The sequence below is a fragment of the Parus major genome, chromosome 8 (assembly GCF_001522545.3).
Source record: "Parus major isolate Abel chromosome 8, Parus_major1.1, whole genome shotgun sequence".
Taxonomy (NCBI): domain Eukaryota; kingdom Metazoa; phylum Chordata; class Aves; order Passeriformes; family Paridae; genus Parus; species Parus major.
Genome location: NC_031777.1, coordinates 12,760,553 through 12,782,221, shown reverse-complemented (window position 1 = coordinate 12,782,221; position 21,669 = coordinate 12,760,553). Strand labels below are relative to the sequence as shown.

General features: G+C 36.7%; 1 protein-coding gene across 1 annotated transcript in view; it reads left to right on the top strand.

The window, feature by feature from the left end:
- Positions 1-21,064, top strand: part of SNX7 (sorting nexin 7) — a 28,970-nt gene extending 7,906 nt beyond the window's left edge. Inside the window, exons 3-9 of the mRNA XM_015635934.1 lie at positions 266-376; positions 791-955; positions 1,885-2,086; positions 3,468-3,667; positions 6,628-6,714; positions 12,722-12,874; positions 20,659-21,064. Coding sequence (XP_015491420.1) covers positions 266-376; positions 791-955; positions 1,885-2,086; positions 3,468-3,667; positions 6,628-6,714; positions 12,722-12,874; positions 20,659-20,739 — 999 coding nt within the window. The 3' untranslated portion in view covers positions 20,740-21,064. The remainder of the gene's footprint in view (positions 1-265; positions 377-790; positions 956-1,884; positions 2,087-3,467; positions 3,668-6,627; positions 6,715-12,721; positions 12,875-20,658) is intronic.
- The last annotated feature ends 605 nt before the right edge of the window (positions 21,065-21,669 follow it).

Sequence of the window (21,669 nt, the reverse complement as noted above, 5' to 3'; positions counted from 1 at the left end):
ATTGTGGTAAAATAATCATTATACTGTACAAAGTGCAGCTTATTGCTCGCATTTTTTTTTCCCCAAGAAAACTTTGATGTGTTGCTGAAGTAGGATGTGTTTTTAAAATAATTGATCACTGTTATTTAAAATAACAGCAAACCAGTAACGGGGATGAAATAGAACATATGCGTTCCCTCAAGTAATCAGTTTTCTCCAAAATCTAAAACTTTTTTTTTTTGTGGTATTCTAATCTAGATCTGTTTTTTCTGCTTTTGTTTTTCAGACAACCCGTGGTGAATTTGACTCCAGTGAATATGAAGTCCGAAGACGGTATCAGGATTTCCTTTGGTTGAAGAGCAGACTTGAAGAAGCACATCCAACACTGATTATTCCTGTTTGTTTGCTAAAACTTAAGTTATTTTTATTTGTTTATAAGATGGCTCCAGTTTTATACAGAGATGTTTGAAGTCTTTCTTCAGCTTCTGAAGTTTCACAAACATTAAGCCAACCTATTTTCCCTAGTTTTGTATGTATGTGACAAAAAATCACATAAATGTATTTCTTAGGTTTTTAATTGTGGCATTTGAAGTAATTTGCAGTAATTTATGTCCTTTCTTAGTTATGCTTGTCTGCACTGCATATTACAAGCAAAATGGTATACCTTAGTTGCATATGGTAACTTTATATAGCTTTTGGGTTATTGATAGATTTTACAAGGTATATCTATGTTTTTTAGTAAGCAGAAGAACTGTTGTAATACTCTGAATATTATGCAAATTATACAATATATTTCTTCTTTTTTTCTTAGCCATTGCCGGAAAAATTCATAATGAAGGGAATGGTGGAACGATTTAGTGATGAATTCATTGAGACTCGAAGAAAAGCTTTACATAAATTTTTGAACCGGATTGCTGATCATCCAACTTTAACTTTTAATGAGGACTTCAAAATTTTTCTTACTGCACAAGCCTGGGTAAAATTTTATTTACAGTTACATGAAACCACATGTTGTGCTAGTAGGGTATATCAGGAGCCTCCCTGGTTCAGTATTCAGTAGTGTCATCCCATGGCTTGTTACAGAAGTGGCAGAAGCAGGCAGGGATTCATGGAATATTCATAACTTGAGATAACCATTTCTTCAGTGGTTTTGGTAATCATGCACATGACCATAAATATAGCTGTACCTTCCAAAGTTGTTTTTGTTTCTGCATTTTGGATTTTTGTGGCAAATTCATAGTATTTCAACTCTGCATGTTTTTTGGTACACATACAGGTTTCCAAGATTATGAGGAAAATAGTGGTTTTAATTAATTATTGTTTTTGCATGGCACTGTGTTTTGTTTGTTTAATTAAGTTTTACTAATCTCTTAAAAGAAAAATACAGGCTTCTCCTGCTGCATTGTTGTAAAATGTGTCCAGTTGCAAACTGGAGTTTTGTACTCAGAAAAGCCTGCCTCTTAATTTCAGCAAAGGTTATTCTAGTAACATATAAAAAGAGTTAAAAAAATAGATTGATTACTTCCTCTAGTAGGAGCACTGTCTGCTTTTCGCAAAGACTTATTTCTGCAATCATTACCTCTGCTTTCCTGTTCAAAAAGCTAAATGGCAAACTAGCTAACTCACCGTGAGGAGTGAAGGGGTGAAGGTTCTTCTTGCTTTTGTTATACATGGCATGCTTGTGTTAGCTCAGAAAGGCTTGGCTGGTAAATGCACAGGACAGGGATGGTTCTGGTATTGATCTAATAATGATGAGATTTATACATTAAAAAGGCAGGTTTATGTATGTAGTTTTATTTAAAAAAAAAAAAAAACAAAAAAGAAGAAAAAAAAGGCACTTTATTTATTTTTTTCAGAGAATTAACAAAAGTACCTGGAAATAAAGAGAGCTTGTTCTGTCTTTAGGAACTCTCCTCACACAAGAAGCAGGGTCCTGGTTTGCTGAGCAGGATGGGACAGACCGTCAGAGCTGTAGCATCCTCAGTAAGAGGAGCAGTTAAAAATCGCCCTGAAATGTTTACAGAAATGAACAATTACATGGAAACATTTAGTCAGAAAATAAACTTACTAGATAAAATAGCTCATAGGATTTACAAGGAAGAAAGGGGTAAGTAGAAAACGTGTCAGTTTTATTGATTTAAGTAATTAAAAAGTAAATTAGTTTTCATTGTGGCAAGCAAAATATGCTTTCCAGCAAGCAAGGAAAAAGGGAGATTTCTATGTTTATATTGTGGTTTTTTTTCTGGTCATGTTTTTGACAGACCTTCAAGTTTGATTAATTTTTTTAATAGGAAGAGTTTTAACATGTCATTCAGCTACTTATAAGGAACTTAGAAGAATACTTTAATGTGCTTTTTGGAAAGCTGTATGACCTTTGGTTTTTAACTTTCAAGGGAATGTACAGTTTTCTGTGCAATCTTATAGTGACAAGAGGCTATGTTGATTCCAGGTCTCTAAACATCTCTGTTCAATTTTGTTCTGTACCTTTCTTCCGTTGACAAAGTAGATTTTAATTATTTAATAGTTTTACTGTTGGCCATAATTTTTGTCATGGCAAACTGTGCCTACTAAAGTTCTCTCAAGAAGGATATCTTAATCTGATTTTTTTCCTTAAGCAGGGCAACACTACTGGAATTTTTGGTAACTGTGATACAGGGAACATTCCTGCTTGCTGTACCTTAACACGGGGTGCTCGATAACATCTTCCATAGAGGGCTTTTATTTTGTCCAAATAATCTCAAAGTAAACATTACACTCTTTATGTCAGACGATTGCTTTCATCTTTCTTCATTATAAATTTAGTAGTGACAAAATTGCGTTTTCAGTGCATGACCAATGTGTTTGTCCTGTGAACTGCAACTTGCCTGTGTTTAGCTGTACCAAATGGCACAGTGATCTGTGGGCCTTCTGTCTGTTTATGGATTATCACTTGGTCTAGAAGCATAGGAAAATTAATTAATAAGATACCCCTGTGTTTAAATTAATAAAAACTACTGAAGGAGATACCTTCTGAGCAGGAGTGAACTTCAGTGTTTCTTCTGAAGCTTTTGGGACATAACAAAGCTTCTGGTTTTAATAACTGAGACTGTATTTGGAACATTACTATTATCAAGAACCAGAGGAATTCAGGGCAGTAGAAGTCAGCAAGTCACACCAACTGCTGTGGCTCCTGTTGCTCTGAAGACTGTGAAGTAATGCAGGTCATTGGTGTCTGAAAACAGCTCTTCAAGTCTACTTGAGTATGTGTGTCATTGTGAAATGTCTGGGGCGTTTTTGCTGATAGATTTCTCAAAGTTACTTAATTACATTAATTGATTAGTTTGTTCATAAACAGTGAACTGGAGTTTACTTATCTTGGTCATTTGAGCAAATTTAAACATTAGCATCAGTATCTTGTTTGGTTCACAGTAAATACAAAGTTGCAATTAGTGTCACTTAGACCTCTGTTAATGAAGAAAAGAGTAATAGGTGTATATGTTCCTTTTAAGACTATTTTAATGAAATGAAGGAGTATGGCCCCATCCACACACTGTGGTCAGCATCAGAAGAAGACATAGCAGACTCCCTGAAGGGCATTGCCAGCTGCATCGACCGCTGCTGCAGGGCTACAGAGAAGCGAATGGCAGGGCTCTCAGAGCACCTGCTGCCCGTTTTACATGAATACGTTCTCTACAGTGAAATTCTCATGGTAAGGTTTCCTGAAGGACTCTTTCTGGCTCACTATAGTCCAATGAAAATGTCCAGGAGAGAATCTGTAGCTGATGAAAATGACTTTACAGTCCCTGTATTTACTCAGTACAAAGCGTGCACAGCATACGATACCTGTCCGTTATCGGGAAATCCAACTGGTCCTGTTTCTCTTGCTAATCAGGTAAGAGGTGCCCCTTCCAAATAAGAAGAGCTTGATAGTTTTGCCTGGAAGGCAGCCCTGAGTAGCTGTGCTATGGTGTCTAGTTTGCAGACTTCAATGAGCTCTGCATTGTAGCAGTGAGGGTTTGGGGACAGCAGCTGAGAAAGACATGAACTCATTGAGTAACAGATTGTGTGTGGGAAAAGGAGTGGAGAGGTTTTTCCCTTTCTAGGAGCTCTTCCTAAGTATGTTTTCTTTTCCAGAACAGCTGGGAACTTCCAGTCCCTGTGCCATTACATAAGCATGTGTTAGTCTTTGCCACAAGCTACTGCTCTCAGTTCCCTTTATGTATGTATTTTTCTTACACTTAGAGAGGAAGTAAAAAATCAGACTCCAGAGTTAATATAGTCAGTGCTGGTGGATAATCAACATAATTAAGTAACTGAATTCAGTATCTCATAATTCCCACTTAGCTGCCTACAGAAAGCAGAACATGTGTACAAACCCCTCTTTGTCTAGGTTTTGAGCAATGCCAGCTGCAGAATCTGTTCTTGTGTTCCTGCTGGGAACCCAGCTCCTGCTGCAGTGGTTTCAGTAGGGGCTGCAAGAGTCTTACAGTCCATGAGTAGAGCAATACCCAAGTTAACTGAGCCTTTGGTGGCACTCTGCAGGGTATTGCTACTTTTTCAGTAAGGCTTAGCTACTGAGAGTTAGGAATTCCTGCTGCAATGACTGCTGTCTTTAAAACAAGCTCCACAGGAAAAGGGGCCATACAAAATGTCCTGTATCTCACAGGCCTCATTATTTGCTGCTGGATGGAGGTAGGTACTGCTTTGCTTAAAGATCTGAAGAGATTATTGTCGTAGCAATTGCAGGTCATCTCCCTCACTTCCAACCTTATTTTTCAGAATTTCTGTGTTTTTTACCCATAAGCAATTGTAGTCTTCATGCAACTGAGGAGATGCTGCCTGCCCATTGCCTACCCTGTGGATGTCACCCAGTAGTAACACACTTCAGAGGTGTGTTTAACCCCTCATTGTGCTGCCAAGATCACATGCAAATGTGCAGAGGTGTGATCTAAAAATACAATCCTTATATTTTCCAGTGTTGAGAGATCAGCCTCTAACCGGGAAAAGAGTTGAATTCATAGCTAAAATATTTACATCTGGACCAACCCCTTCCTAACTGACCCACAGAGCAAATTTGCTGTCCCTCAGGGTAAAAATTACAGCATTAGTTAGTTATGGGTCCATATAAAATATTTGTGGGTGGCAAGCTACCATTAATTATTATACAAAAAACTTGTAAAAGTATAATAATATGTTTTAAAAATAAAGAGCCTTTGTTGGCCACTAGAATTCAGCACTTTCCTATAGATGTAGCACGTTAATATTAAAGTAATTAGTTTTGTCTTGTAATTTAAAGTGTATGTGTGATAAATGTTGCCAAGCAGTCATTAGGAGTTTTAAAAGAGGCAAAAGGAAGGAAGAAAGAGAAAACATTTGTATTATGAAGAAAAGCTGTTCCAGACATTTGTTTTGCTTCTGTGCTTCCAGCTAAATATTTTCTGTATTTATCTAACCAAATGATTCCAAGCTATTAATGAGCATTCATCTGTGTTGTTCAGAAATGCCCGAAGTCAGGTCTACCAATTTTTTGTAGTGATTACCTGTTCAAAAAGAAACATTGAAAAATTATTTGAAAATTAAGCTCTTAAATTATTCTATCATGTTTGATAAAGTGTCAAGATTTCAGAGAGAACTCAGTCAAATAAGAGAGCTAGAGAAGGTAGAGCTGCTTGTGGCCTGTGCTGTTTCAACATGCCCTATGCTAGAGGTGAATACTGAACATCTCTGCAGAAGAAGCAGTAAAACCAGTTGTGGCAAAGTAATGTAAAAGAAGGTTTTGAGATTTGTAATTATGTATGTCCTGCTTCTGATTTTTTTTCAAACAGACAAAAGCCTTGCAACACTTCTGCAAGATAAGCATACCTGAGTGTGCTTTTACAGATCAGGAAGCTAAGACAAAGAGACATTTGTAAGGCTTCATCAAGGTCTCAGAGCAAATGAGCATTAGAAATTGAAATTTAATCTGTAATACTGTTCCTGTTTTGTAGCTTAATAAGTAATATTCCTTCCCCTTTCTAATTATTTTTTGACATTATGCTAAAAACCCAATACCTGATAAGACAGTTTCAAAGGAGGTAAAAATTACATATGCTGAAAATAAGCACATATATTAATGGCAGAAAAGCTATCATCCTATAACTTTTATCTGATTTTTCTGATTTTTTTTTTCTGATTTGCCAGAACTATATTTGGCACTTACAAATTAATATTAAAGATTGAAGTCACTATTTCAATAATGCTTTGTATACCATTTCTAGTCATTCTACTTTATATTGTAAATTTTACTCAACATACTTCTGTTCATGATATTTGGCAAACTCATGTTGCTGTTTTTGAATGAATATATAGTAAGTTAAGCTGATACCAAGTAAACTGCTGTAGCAGTTCTGCTCATCCAACTGGCAGTGATATTGTCTATGGCAGATTCTTGTGGTACTGATTTTGGATTTAGTAAGATTATTGAAAAACCTGTAAGATAAAATACAGTCTTGGAAAAATAAGTCTTCATTATTTTATTTTTTTTTATAAAACATATATCATATCAAAATTAATAAATGGTGTAATTCTATGATCTTGTTTATCAAATAGTCAAGTTGTTTGATAGTTTTCTGAAAGAGCTAAAATTCGGTGCCATTTACTTTCTTTTTTTTTTTTTTTTTTCATACTAAGGGTGTTTTGAAAAGGAGAGACCAAATTCAAGGCGAGCTGGATTCCAAAGTTGATGCTTTAGCCAATAAAAAGACAGAAAAGGATCAGGTGAGTATTTTCAGAAAGCTGGGCCTTATTGTAACAGCAGGAGACACCCAGAAGAAGGACACGTGTCCCCTGAGGCCGTGTGCTGGGACTGGGTGCTGTCTCTGGTAGCTCTCTGTGCCAGGCAAAGGCCATCACAAGAAAGAAGCAGCACCTCTGGTGGGAAGGGCTCGTTGTGGTGGGTGACCACTGGCCTTTGTCAACACAGACTGTACCACAGCTTATTTTTAGCTTTTCTATTTACTTCCACACTTGGAACTAAAGGAAAGTAACAGTTGCTGCAATGCTCTTGTAGCTGCTGCTTCATTGATGTAGGAGAAGTAGAAGAGGTGATTAGAATCAACAAAGCTGTTCATTAAACTTATTTAAATTAAAATGTTCTGCATTCTGTTCTTTCAGATTTCTGTTTTTTTCTAGTTGGGCCCAGTGATATTTATTTTTTTTTCTCCCAGTATGAAACTTTTATTCATTCTAGTGAAATCAGACTGTAACTGATACCCCTTGGGGACAGGCATCCCCAAAACCACCAGCAAGGCTCAGCAGCCAATTAAAAACAACTTCTGGGAAGAGAATTAACATTTTTAAAATTTTTGATTGTTAAACTCTCCAGCCTAAATAATGACCTTTTAGCACAGTATTAATACTAAGTGTTATACAGTGTAAATAATATATAAAAATTACTATTAACTTTTTAGTACATCAAAGGAGAAAATCCTTAACGTTTCCGATACTTTTTATTAGACTTATTGTAATTAGTTTCCATGTGAAGATGAGCTGTTTAGATAGTTTTTGGCACCTGAAATGCATATTTTCATTTGACTTTTTTGGCAATAAGGTGAATAACTAAAAATATATTGCTGATTTCTGATATCTACAATGGCTATGGTATATTATGTAACAATTTGCTTCTGTGTACTGCAGTGGGACATTAAGTAAATTTCTCTAGTTTTGGGGGTTTTTTTCCTGAAGTGGAAATTTTATTTATTTACTGCCTTTGTGTTCTGTAATTTGCTTTTGTTTCTCTACTTTCTTTGCTGTTTTTCCTGTCCTTTTTCTGTGGTTTAAAGCCTGAAGCTCTTACAAAATGAACAGAAGATAGCGAGTTGGAGAAGCCCCCTAGGCTGGGAGTTGGGTAGCCATGGCAGGTGCACTCAGTGACGAATTCAGCTCCATACAGCTTGTTTAGCAGCCAGACTCGTTGTTTACTGTAGAAAAGACCAATGCAACCTTTTAGGATGCATTTCTGTTATAATCTGATGGAGTTCTGAGACAATGTGCATGCACTCCCTTTTCCTGAACTGTTACAAATAAAAAAAAAGAATATTTGTATTTTAGCACAGAATTGATCATACCATGTTGATTTGATATCAACAGTGGTTTACTCCATCATGATATGTTTGTACTTGCTTCCAGTAGGATTTTAAAATCAGTTTGCCCAAACTTATTTTTTTCACTGTATATATGTTTCCATATCTGCACTTACAGTTTGGTAAAGGCTTTGGACACTCTGATTACTCAGGTGTTCAGATTTTGCTTTATCTTTCCAGCCCCTCTATTTCTTATTAATTTCAGAGAATCCTGTTCTTGAGAGCCTGGTACTCCTTACAGTCTCAGAAGAGCAGTAAAACAGATGTCTGTTAGTCTAATCTGATAATAAAATCCTATGTTCTCTAATTGAGTGGCAGCTGTATCCTGAAGCCTTTTTCTTAATTAGAAGCTGAAGCCTTTTTCTAGTAAGGATAGTTTGGCAACAGAAAACGGTGTACTGTTATTTTTAACCATTCAAGTGACTTAACTATTTTCTTGTTAATTTTTTTACTATGTTTTAACTTTTATTATGAGTTGGAATATTTTTCTGACAATTCTAACCAGACTTACTTCATAATGAAAGGTGGTCATAACACAGATATGTTGTTGGAACAGGTGTGAGACACCAAGTTTGGGTGAATTTGCATGTCTGTTCCTAAGCTGAACTCCTGTAGCTTCTAATGATCTCATAGATGTCAGATTGAACTTGTCACTGCAATCTAGTAGCCAGAACTTTTGCTGACAATGAGTGGCATGAACCTTAATCTCATTTGAAGTACATTTCCACCACAGAGAAGGAGTCTCAGACTATCATTAGAGCTGATAAAAGGTTGTGAGATATTTAGCACTGGTCATGGCAAACAGTAAATGATTTAATGAACACAAGGTTGTACAGCAGAACAACGCAAAACATCCCTAAAGGGCAGTGCAGATGAAATAGGCTGGAATTGTAAATTAAACCTTATGGGACATTAGGCTCATTGGCTGAGAAAAAAAAAGTTTCCTTGAGCTGTGTTAGAAAGCTGCTTGTGGTGCTGCTACAAAAGCCAAAACCTTGGTTTTTACTCCAAAATTTGGTCCACAAAGGAGGTGGTTGTTCAGGGTATGGATGATTTGAAGACTGATTTTGGATGCAGGCTCTGACAGAGAGATGGGGCAGGACTTTGGTACCCTCCTGCTTATCTAGACATTTCTTGCCTCCAGAGCTGTGGCTGTAAAGATAGTGGGATATGCTGCTTCATGACTCCCACATTCCATCCTGGAGGTTACACAGAAATGCTAGTGTATCTCTCTATGGTTTGGGCATATTTAATAGTTTTAGTCTTGCCACTAGGGCTGATAATAATTCTGAAAAAAGGTTGGTATAAATGTGCTCTGACAGAGCGAGATAAGCATTAAATGCCAATTTAAGGATTCTAGTGTTTAGGCTTGAAACTGAGTAGTAAAGAGATGAAATGCTGAATTTATTACATTCTGAATATATTTTGTGTTTTAACTCCAGGCTAAAAAGGAGTTAGTATCACCAAGCTGTAGGATTAATTCACATAGCAGATAGAAATTCGTGCTATTTTGCATAGTGAGATAGTGTAAAATGCTATGTCACTTACCATGTAATTTGGCTATTGGACCAGGTCTCTCTGGCTACAGTCACACGGTCCATGTCTGGTAACACTCTGCCCTAGCAATGCCTGGCTCCCACCTTCCTGTGCTCTGGTCCCATGACTGATTAGTCCTGTGCTGGCCTCTGGTCATCATTTATGGGATATTTCATTTCTCACACCAGCTGCCTCAGTGAGATCAGTGTAAGAAAATGGATTCAGAATCCTGTTTAATTTGCAGGATCAGTTGTAACAATTTACACCTTGTAAATAAGAAACACACTATGTTTTTGTTAAATCCAAGCCATTCTTTCATTTCTGCTGTCATGGCAGCTAAAGAGAGTAGCACTGATGAGTTATTTCAGTTTTGAAAAAGTAGACCTTGAACATCTCTACTTGACATGGTGACATGCAGCATAATGCTGCCTTTAGACCTTGAGTCCAACCCTTGCCTTAATACAATACGTGGTTTCTTTGGGGTTTTAGAGTGGGATGTTTAAACTGCATATCCAGGCAGAGTTGTTGTCCTGGCTTAGGGAAAATTGCGAGAAAACCTCTGAATGGGGTCTCTCTAGAAAGCAAATTTAAGTGGACCGTCCCCCGACTGGTTCAGGAAAAGATTTCCTTGGAGAAAAGTGGAAAAAACTGTTTATTTAACAAGCAAAGTATCTACAAGCATAAAAATGAATAATAGTAAACAATGAAACCTCTCTCTATTCTGAAGAGATGACCCCTTGTTGTGGGGTGTAGCTCGGCTCGCTCAGTCTCTTAGCAATCCCTCCAGAGATGGAAAGTGCCGAGGCCCAGGCCCTGGTGGGCCACAGGAGTGAGCTCCTGGGGCTTGGCTGGGGTTTCAATCCACAGCAGGTTTGAACAGATCCAAGGAAAAGGAAAAAACACAGTCTGGGGAGCTTCTCTGCCTCAGCTAGCTACAAACTAAGTCAAAGCAAAGGAGAGCTCTGTCCCACTGTCTGTCCATGCTGCAGACAGCACACTCCAGAGCAGGATGCCGGGGAGCGAGTGCCATTTCTGAACACAAACTGCATAAGCAGAAGAGTTGATTTGGGATAAAGCATCATAAAGTCACCCCAGGACAGTTGTGTAACAGAGTCTACCTGTCCATATCATGTTCTGACAATAGCATGGAAGAAATTTGTAGTTGCTAGAAAAGGCTGGAGAAAAACAAACTGTAAAATAACTTACTTAAAGTTATAAAGAATGAGGTCAGGGGAATTTGCTGCAGCCAGGACTTCTAAGTCAGAGAAGTTCTTTATGTGTGTAGACTAGTGCATTCCCTTATAGGAACTTTATTCAAAAGCAGAGAATAGATTCAACTGTCTTTCCTACTCTAAATCATCTTTAAAATGTCATCACTTTTGGTATTCTGTGTGCATTCATTTTTTGGTATTTGAAGGACAGGTAATTAGCATTGAACATGGTCAAAATACCAAATCCAGTTGTCTGTAATTCCTTTAAAGGTAATTCCCCCACGTTTAAACTTTGGATTAACCTTTTCATTTTGAATGCAGTTGGTAGTTGAAATTACCCTTGTCTGTAGCTTGATTAGTGGTGTAGCCAGATAACTGAACTTGGGCTTTTCAGTAAAGTAGGATTTATTTTTTTTTTCATTCTTTTCCCCGTTAATAACCTGTATTTCATTAATTTAGAAGCGTGGCAAAGAAAATCAGTGTCGAAATCAAATCTAACTAAAGATGTATGTTATTGGCTGTGGATAACATTGATTCAGATGAAGTTTTCAGTTTAACTAGCTAAACAGTTCTTGGCTTCTTTAAGAGCTGAATGGGATCCAGGTTCTGTGACCATTTCAGGCAATGTTTGATGATTCAGTTTGTGGCTGATGGCAGCATCACTGCTGTTGCACTCGATCACTGTATTGCCCTGCATGGTCCAAGCTGGTGGCTGTGCACCCAGACTTTTCATGTCTTGCTGTGAGTTCTGATGTTTCTGTGTTCTACCAGGAGCATAAACATTTCTTAAAAATCCTGGAAGTTAGTCCTGGAATCCTGAACTTCTTATCAATGAAAACACCAGCTCTGCAGAAAGCAAAAGCACCTATCCCACTTTACACTTTACACTTGAGGTAATGAGGAAGAAACTATTTGCTTTATGGCAGAATATAAGGACGAAGAAGAAATGAATGGAGCCTGAGTTGCAATGGAAGCAATTCGAGGAATTAAGTTTCCCTGCCTGATCCTCCTTATTTTGGTGGTGTTTGTGCCTGCCCTCCCTCCTGCTGCAGACAGTGGCTCTGCAGTCCCATCTCTGCAGCAGATGATTTTGCACTGTAGCCACAGGAGATGTACCTCGTTCTGTAACCTGGTGCCAGCCAGAACAGACACAGCTGATTAGTAAATGACAATAGGTAACTGAATTACTGAGAAGACCAGAAAAACTCATTAAAGACAAGGCTGCTGTCCACTTACTCCCATTAGCTGGCAAGTCAGTTTGTGCATCTACAGTAATGAGAAGCAAGTAATGTCTGTAGAGTAGCCCTCAAGGTTTTGGGTCCTGGATTGCTGTAAAAGAGTTTCTTCTCTGTAGAAGTCCTTCCATTTAATTTCTTTCTCTGCTTCTGTATTTCTTCTTCCCTCATATGGTCACACACAGTTCAACAAGAAAAGATGGCAATGTGACAGGCAAGAAACCAGAAAGTTTGTGATTTTGATTTCTGCTGTCTTCTCCTCATTCTGTTTTCTCTTGTTATCAAAGATTCTGTCTTTGGATTTTCTCATTTTTTCTAGCCAAATCTAATTTGTACAATTGATTCTGCTTTAGTAAAGCCCTCTATATATTTCTTTTTGATGCATTAATGTCAAGTGCTAGTGAAGAGGTGCCAGAGTCTGTAACTTCTCAGTGAACAAAAATATCTCCAGGAACACTTTAATTCTGGTCTGTATTTTATGTTATTAATATTTCAGAAATTAAGAATTAATTTTAAATTTATCTCTAGGGAAATACTTTTTTTGCTAAATTAAATTCAATCTTGGTTCTGCAGTTCTCTTCATCTCTACTACAGTCAATTTCAATAATTTTGAAAATGGTGATTTTACTAATATTTTTTAATGTTTACAATTAATATTTAGTTCTCAGAAGAGATTGGGAAACTTGAAGACAAAGTTGAACGTGCCAATAATGCTCTGAAAGCAGATTGGGACAGGTGGAAGCAGAACATGCAGTGGGATATGAGATCGACATTCACTAATGTGGCTGAGAATAATCTCCGTTATTATGAAGAGGTAAAACTCTTTCTCACAAAAATGTTATTTTTTCATTATTTCTGTGAAGAAGTCCATGGGTTCCCTGTAAAGAGGAAATTTTGCATTTTAGCTGAAACATTTGGTAACTTTGGAATCAGTTTCTGTGGGAATAGTGAGGCAGTTATCCTGAATTTGACAGATGTCAAGCTGAATATATTTTACTGTGCCCAAGTTGTTGATCCTGAGTTCATCATCGACAGAGGGCACTCTTGTTTTACTAACCACAACAACTTGGAACATGCTTTTCAGTTCAATGTCAGCTGCTATATTTGAGTTTGGAAACACTTTGCTGTGAGAGCATGAAGAAGCATTCTGGAAGGTTCAGACCTGTATGAGGAAAACCTTTAAATATGTTTCCATCAGATTTTTATTTTCAGCTCAAATGCCAGAGGTAATATTCTTGGTGAGAATTTCCAAGAATATATTCTAGGAAGTAGAATTTGAAAACATACAACAAAATACATTAAGCAGTCTCTGAAGTTTCCTCATGGGTAACACAATGTTGATTGAAATGTGCATTTTGAAAATATCCCAAATGTCTGAAGTTCTAAAATAATTTTTCCTTATTTTGGGGGGAAAAAATGGAATGCACTGAGCAATCTATTAATCATAAATTAGTCATTTTCACAGATATATTTTGGTATCTGTAATTTCGGTCCTGTAGTCTGAGCCTTTTATGGATTGTGCATTAGCCAGTGGCAGTGCTCTGATTTTGCAAATCATTTTGTGAAAACATGATTGAAAAGACAGAGCTCTTGATCATCAAGTCTAATTAATTAACATGCAGTCTGTGAGATGCATGGACATTGACAATCTGTTGTTACATATTAAGATCAAAATATTTTCAGAAATCAGGCAACAAGCTTTTGGCATCCTCTAACATTGTCTTCATTTATTGATGGTCTCTGACTTCTGTAGCAGCAATATGTATGTTAAAACAATGCTGAATATATTAGAAAATTTTCTTTGTGAATAATTAGCTAAAAGGTAAAAAAAAATAATTATTTGGTTCCTTTTCCTGTCTAGAAATGCCTTTTTGCTGAATTAGAAGCTTAATTTAGAACACCAAAGCTCATACCATATATGAAATTACTTTTCTGAAGCCACAAACTGCAGAAAATTATTCAGCTGTCTCTGTATCTGCCAGAGGTTCTTCTTAAATATCCTCTGAAATGCCAGACAAATTGGTTTATACTGAGACACGATCTTTTGTTGGTGCTCTTCTTGAGTATTGAAATCTTCAGTAAATGGTTTTCCTGTTAGATCTTTGTAGATCCACATTTTAGAAAAGGCACCTTATCTTACTACAGCAGTTGCAATAATAAGCAACCTTGTGCCAACTATCACTTCTTGTTTGCAAAGTGAGCACTTACCAACTTTTTCTGTTTTATCAGAAAATCACTATCTAATCCTGATATTCAAAAGAACTTGATAAAGTTAATATTTTGATTGGGAGTTTTCACCTGAAATACGTTTATTCAAGACCCATGGTTAATGGTGATGGTTAATTCATAGAGAAATGATTACTGATTACTGTCAGAGGCCCTTGTATCTCAAACTACAATTGTGTACTCCTGAAAGCAGAAGGAAAAGAAGCTCTGGCATCTGCTCCTGCTGTTTGGGAGTGAAACTCCAGGAAGGGAATCTCAGAAACCTGAGAAGCAGAATATTATTTTTATGCTTTCAGTAGGAAAGAGAATCCAATCTTAAATGTAATAGTTTGAGTCTGACTCATTAAGCTTATGCACACAGAGTCTGTTACAGTGTTTTTTGCTTGTTTAATTATTACTTGCTTCATTAGCATTCTTTCACATGTCTGAAGTTACTCATTCAGACTTTTGATGCACCATTTGATGCTTACTAAGCCTCTTCTTGCTCTAACATCCCTCATGTTATTTCCTGCCTTTTCTGTTCCCTAAAGCATGTTTTGTGCATTTTCCAAGGCACCATGGTTGCTATGAATGTGATTCAGTTGCCCAGTTCCTCTACCCAACTCCTATGAGGAATCCTGCTTTCTCACTTAGTGTCTACCTGCTTCTCATCCTTTCCACAACTTCCCCCGCCCCTCAGTTAAACTATTCTTGCCTCTCCACAAGCAGTGTCCCATTCTCTTCTCTTCAGCAGCATTTCACTGTGCTTCTCATTATTCCTCTTGCTGACTGCATTTCCCAGGCATACAACCAAAGGAGTCATTTATGTTCACAGTCATTCTCTGCTTCCCTTGAATTTTGGGAACCACAGAGAGACAGGCATTTTGTATTTTCTGATGGCTGCTGCAGTAGAGAATGCAATCCTTCAAAACTGTATAAAACCCAAGCCAGTGTGGTCAAAAACAACATACCAGCATGTCAAAGTACAGTAAAATTTCTAAAATGTCATTTAATCTTTGTCACAATTTGGGCAAAGAGTATGACATTTGTTTGGGTTTTTTCTTAATTGTAGTTGCCTAAGGATTCTGCTGTCAAACTTGTCAAGCATCACTTAGCTAGCATAAAAGAGTATGTCTTCCTTGAGCTGAATTACTGCTCACATAAATGTTACTCTAAAAGTGTTACCTGTAATTATGTTTCTGCAGATTTATAAATTTAAGAGTTATTCCTGTAGTCTTCCAGTTCATTGGGTATCTGCATTTATTATACTCAAATAAGAATTGTTTCTTTGTTTCTATAGCTGTTTTGTGTCTCTCAATGCTGTGGTAACAAAGACATGAATAAAAGCCCAGTGTTGCAGATTTACAGAGTGCTCCTGTGCAGGCCTATGAAAATGAAAGCTTTCAAGTGACAATGTGCAAGCTTTGTTATAATGTATTTTAAATCATTAGGAGCCAAGCATTACCGTGACTGATCAGTCATTTGGTATTCCTGTAGGTGGTCTCAGTGGTTCATACAGTTCTGTACTTCTTTTCCTCTGAAAAATAGTTGAATACATCCTTAAGTCTCTCCATATTCCACAAAGTCCTAAGTCCAAAAAAATACAGTACTAACAGTGACAGTAAATACAATGTAAATAAAGAGGACTTTCTGAAACAATATGAAAAGATTTTAATTTTTAGAAGTTCATAAATTTACTCCTAATTCTGAAGTAAACAGCATTTATTCACCACATGTTAACACTATACCATTTATTTTATTCCTTTTCATCAGGCCTTAGTCATGACACCATTGTTTGATAGCTTAGTCCAGAAGAGGTATCTGCCAAACAGCTGGAATCACAAACTCTCCACAGGGTGGAGCTTTCATCTGAGAAACTGATTGTCACCATGAATATTTTCATTAATTTAGAAATAGATATTCTAAAGATGCAGCATTACTAAACCCAAAGCAAGATATAGTTAGTGGTGGTGCTGGCAGTGCTGTTTAGCTGGCGGGTTTGAAGTGTTGCTGCTGCAGACTAGCAGAACTAAACCAGGCACTATTGAACTCTGGCTTCAAAGAGCAAAAGCAATTAAACATATGCTACATTTGTCCTCTTTCTCATGTGTTTAGTATAGCTAGTACACATGCAGCCAAAGAATTTTTGATATCCTGTTCTTTTCAGGAAAATCACCAGAATAAGTGGCTAGATTTTACAGCCCAATGCAAAGACTAGTTAGACATTGTAAGTCCAGCAAATATACCAGAGTTTGGGTTTCCACTGCTTATTGGGTACTCCAGGAAATGCAGGCAGATTGGTGTTTTTTCCTAATCTGGGTTGCTAATAAGTTTTGGCACTGAAAGAATGTGGTTTTTTCTTGAGCATGGATGAACATTTCTTTTAAAGTACAGCATTTGATTTTATTTATTGCATGTGAAATTAATCCTGTTAATCCCTTGCATCTTAATCAGATAATCTGTTACCTTTGATATAGTCACATTCTTGTTGGTATTGGCACACCTTACTATTTTTCACATATATAAATAATTTCCTGATTTTCTTAAGTATTTCAAGTACAATTTAGTATATTTCTGTGACCTACATTGTTGTACAGGAATAAATTGATCCAAAAGATTCATTAGAGCAAAACAATACTTGTTCCCTATTACAGTAACTTGCCTCTAACTCCAAAGCCCTTGTGTACTTCTCAGTTTTGTAAAAGCTGCAGAAAATAGATGAGATTTGTTATTTGCCCTAGAGGCCTCTGTAGTGATGCATTGAAGCAGTTATTTAGACATGTAGCAGAAAGTTGGCTGCTCCTGTGTGTTGATCATGTCCCATGGTTGGGAGTTCTGCTACCAAACTTCAGGAGATTTTCAAAAGCTCCCCTGTCTGAGCCTCTTTGTCCCTGTGCATCTCACTTCAAAGGCAGATCCATCTTTGAACCCTCATTCACTTCAGCCTTTAAATTTTTTTAAAATAATTTTGGGAAGACGATTTTTAGAATGCGAATAACTATTTCTGTGCAGTCTAGCTTTTGTTTCCATGCACACAGAAATAATGAAAATATTTTTTGTTTCTCTCAGACACAAACAAGACTCCATTTTCAGATTCTACTCCAAAAAATGCCATCATAAGTGCTATTTTTAAGGTATCAGCCACGTATAACTGGGAACATGGCATGTGACACAACTGCTTCTGCTAGCATCCTTAATACATGTTCAATTTTTATATCTCCTTTTTCATTATATATGCAATTGTACTATATGAAAAACTTTTTGCTGCTTTTTCTAAGAATGATGTTGCAGAATAGGTATGTGTCCTCCAGTAGTAATCAGAATATTTTAGGTAAAGTAGCCTTATTTAAGTTCCTGCTATTGCATTTTGTATATTTAGGCTTTTTTATGTTTTCCATTGGGCTTTTACGAGTAATTGGATTATGAATTTCAATCCTGGGCAAACACATTTAATTTCCTCAGTTTGGATTTTCTGGGGTTTTTTTTGCTTTCTGTCTCCTTTGTGAAAACTGACTGATCCTCTATTTAGATCTCCGTTTTCAACCTCCCAGGAGACTGGAGTAAAATCATTCTGTAATAATGTTGAAGTATACATCACTAACAAAATGTCGTTTATGCAGTTCATGCTTCACAATATGAAAAGCTTGAGCCTAAGGCACAGAGACCTAGTTTAGTTTTGGTGTGGTTAATTATAAAATTTGTCAGCTGTAGCAGCACTCTGATGTCTGACAGTGAAATGAGCCAACATTGCTCTTACATTTTGAAAAATGTGTTTTGGTTATATAAACAGGGATAAATGAAAAGCCAAATAATTTGTTTGAGAAAAAAATGCTTTGCATCTTTGTCTGGACAGATTTCAGTAGATCATATCTATCTGGTTAAGCAGTGTATTGTGATTGCATTTTACCATGTACAGCTTGCCTCTGTGTTGAAAAGATAACATAAAGCCATTTTTACATTGCAGCCAGTGCTGATACATGTATTTTAATTCACATTACTGAAATTACAAAATAACAAAGCATGGATTTATGTGGTAATTAAATCAAAAACTGTGTCTCAGAAAAAAATCTGTCATTGCCAATGAAAGACCCTTCAAGAAAAAATGATGTTTTCTTGTACCACACCTAGAAAAAGCTTAGAACAACAGCTGCACCTTGCATATTTCTAGGATGGTAATCCAGGCTGGGCTCTAACAGAAATTGATGAGTTTGAGTGCCACAGTGAAGACACATTGCTAGCAGCTGCCTCACTGACATTTCAAAACCAAGAGGCCATGTTCCAGCTCAAGCCTCGCAGACAGACTCAGCTGCCACAGTGTCACATGAAGTAGGGGAGAATCTAATGATCAAACTTAAAGGGTTTATACAAAAGATCAAAAAGAACTTTTAAATCAGAAACCAGTTTTCAATGCTTCAGTTCAGTCTTCAGGCTGGCAGTATCTTCAGTTTCTCCCTGGTGTACCATTTCAAAATAACATTTCTCCAAAAAGTCAATGAAGAAAGCAAATTTCCACTTGAATCTTACCCTATTAGTTATCTCTTTTTACAGTAATTCAAATCATAGATATACTCTGAACAGCAGCATAATATTGTGTGCAATAGCAGCAGAAGTTACTTGGGTCTTTTGTCAGCAAGATCAGAAGAGATCATGGCATCCATAGTCTATGGGGCAAAATGTGGATAACAGGAGTGATCTCTACCGTGCCTGATAATAGCCAAAAATCTGTGCAAAAATAAGCTCATACTTTTTCTTGGTGATCTTTTAGTTCAGTTGGCTGTTGTAACTGCTTTCATTGTCTTGCAGACCCACATGTTCTACTTTCTTATGTCTTCAGAGACAAAGCTACTGCTGACTTATTTTTTTTTCTTTTTCTTGTTACTTTTGTTACCCTTAATTTTATGGGTATCCCTGTTTCTGTATCCTCGTGTTATCATGGATTCCCCCAATCTCCAGTCATTCTGTGTGTATTCTTTGTTTTTCTCTTTGAGCTTATATTTAACACTATCAGATCCTCCCACTCATCTGCTTACACACAGACATGCACCAGGACCTAGCTCTTCAGTGTAGTATGATTAAATCTCCATATTTAATGGCAGAGTTTGGAAGTCATTCACAAGAAATGTCTAATGGAGTTAGGTGGCTGCAAGTTCAAACAGGGTCATTTCCACATCTCCTAAGCAATGACAGATGGAGACGAGGTGTTTCAATGAGCTGGGCTTAGCAAGTTGCTGTGGCTTAAATTGTTTATGGCAAAAGATTTCAGTTAGGAAATAATGCTGTTTTCAGGGCACTGAATTAATTCAAAGTTTAGGTAAATAGAGTGTGCTGTCCAGGTTTTAATATATATTTCCTGGGAAATTTCAGAAGACTGATTTATGGTGCATAATAAAGATTCTTCATGAAAAAAAGCTGTGTAGAGTAAGTAGTAAATTGGATGCATTGTCAAGAACAATAGGTATGAATTTATAAGTCAAAATTTTGTAAGAACATTTCCATTCCAAGGGCTTTTTTTTTCAATAGCATCAGAACAAGGAAATTATTTCAGCAATTTGTCTGTCCTGTTCAACTGGCAGACTTGAAATAGTAGAAACCTGGTGCTTTTGGTAACAAGGATCAACGCACTGCAGGATACCTTGTGATAGCCTTGCCATGGCTCTCAACACTAATTTATGATTTAGAATGGCTTGCCAAGCTGCCAACACTCATTTAAGCCAAATTGAACCAAAGTCATTTAGGGGTTTTATTTGTTTTGTTTCTGGGTTTTCTGGGGTTTCTTTTTTCATTTTACTGCCTGCAGAATTGATGCTTCAAATAAAAAACCAGTTTTTATAATTATAAATGCATTTTTCCATAAGCTGAGAAATACCACTTGTAAGGATAACAATTTCCCTACTACTAGCCCCTCCCTTTCTGGTTCTATTTCTTTCCCACTACGCTGGGGAAAAATGAATTCTCTCCTTATTTAGGAAAAAAAAAGGTTTAATTTAACTTGGAAGGAAAATTTGGTATACATTAGGAATCCACAGAGATTACAAGGAAACAGTGCCCGACAATGTGCTTTCTATTTGGAAGAGATCTTTGCCTGTAACTAAAGGAAGAGATTAAAGAAGAGCATAATTAATGTTAGCATCTTCCATGCTACAACATACAATTACAGTGCTCACAGTGTGTGCTTGTCATTATGTAAAATTGACCTTTACAGCTCACTCAGCATGTTAGCTAACATTTTGCATATCACTGAGCTGCCTAGGAAACCTTATTTTGCTCTCACGTACAAAAGCAGCTTGTGACAATGTGTATGTATTCTGCTGGGTTTTTTACTCATTTTTTCCTTGGCTAACAGTTTATAGAAATCTCTGCTGTGCTCATATGTATGTCTTTGGGTTTTTTAAGTGCCTTGCTACATGGGAGTCCTTCCTGACATCTCAAACAGTGGATCTTCATGTGGATGAGGATTCTGAAGACAGGCCTTGAGTAATATATCTGCTTGATCACTGCCTTTTCCATGCAGTTATTCCCAACCAAAGTGTTTTATATGAGATCAGATACATTATTAAACTTAATTGTCAAAATCAGTGAAATGCAAGAAACCAGCTTATTGAACACTCAGGTATTCTAGCCCTGAAATACATTTTGAAACGTGCTATATATTGCTTTATATTGCTTAGCTCTGATTTTACATATTTTTATGCATTTGCATACAATTGTTTTCATAAATATTGTGTAATTTTGATATGAAGTATTTTAAATATGTAAAAATAGCTCCATTTTAATAAAAAGTTGAATAAGGAAAATTTGTCATCAGTCTGTACCTAGTCTTTTTTAGAAGTATTTTGGTATTTTAGCATGCTTTTTAGATACACTTTCTTGAGTAATTTCTTGTAGAATTATGTCACATAGTCCTCAAGGACTAGGACTTCAGGATTATTTTAATAGATCTTGCTAGTTGCCCAATGGCAACATAGGACATAAAGATGCCAAACATGTTCTATGATATTAATGCTGCTTTAAAGGGTTGCTATTTAGTTTTAATTTTGCAGTATTTATATGTTTATTAGAAATCTTCAATCTGACATTTTTTAAAGGATAAAGAAAAAAGTGACAGTTCATGAAACACTGTACAGTGATACCATTAGTCACAATACTGATCTGCCAACACAAGAACTTCCATGTGGAGTTTGTAGGGTGAAACCCTCTGCTCCCATGGCTGACTGTCCTGTAATCCTTAACTTCTTTCCTCTCTAGACAGTCAATGTGGAAGAGAAGGGGTTAAGAAAATAAGAGGTTTGCATTAAAATGATCAGCTGATTCACTCATGCAATACGCATTAAAGTCTTCCACTCACTGAATTATTCCACCCAAAAGGTCCTCCAGTCTGCAGCTATAGTTTCTGGAGTTAACCTG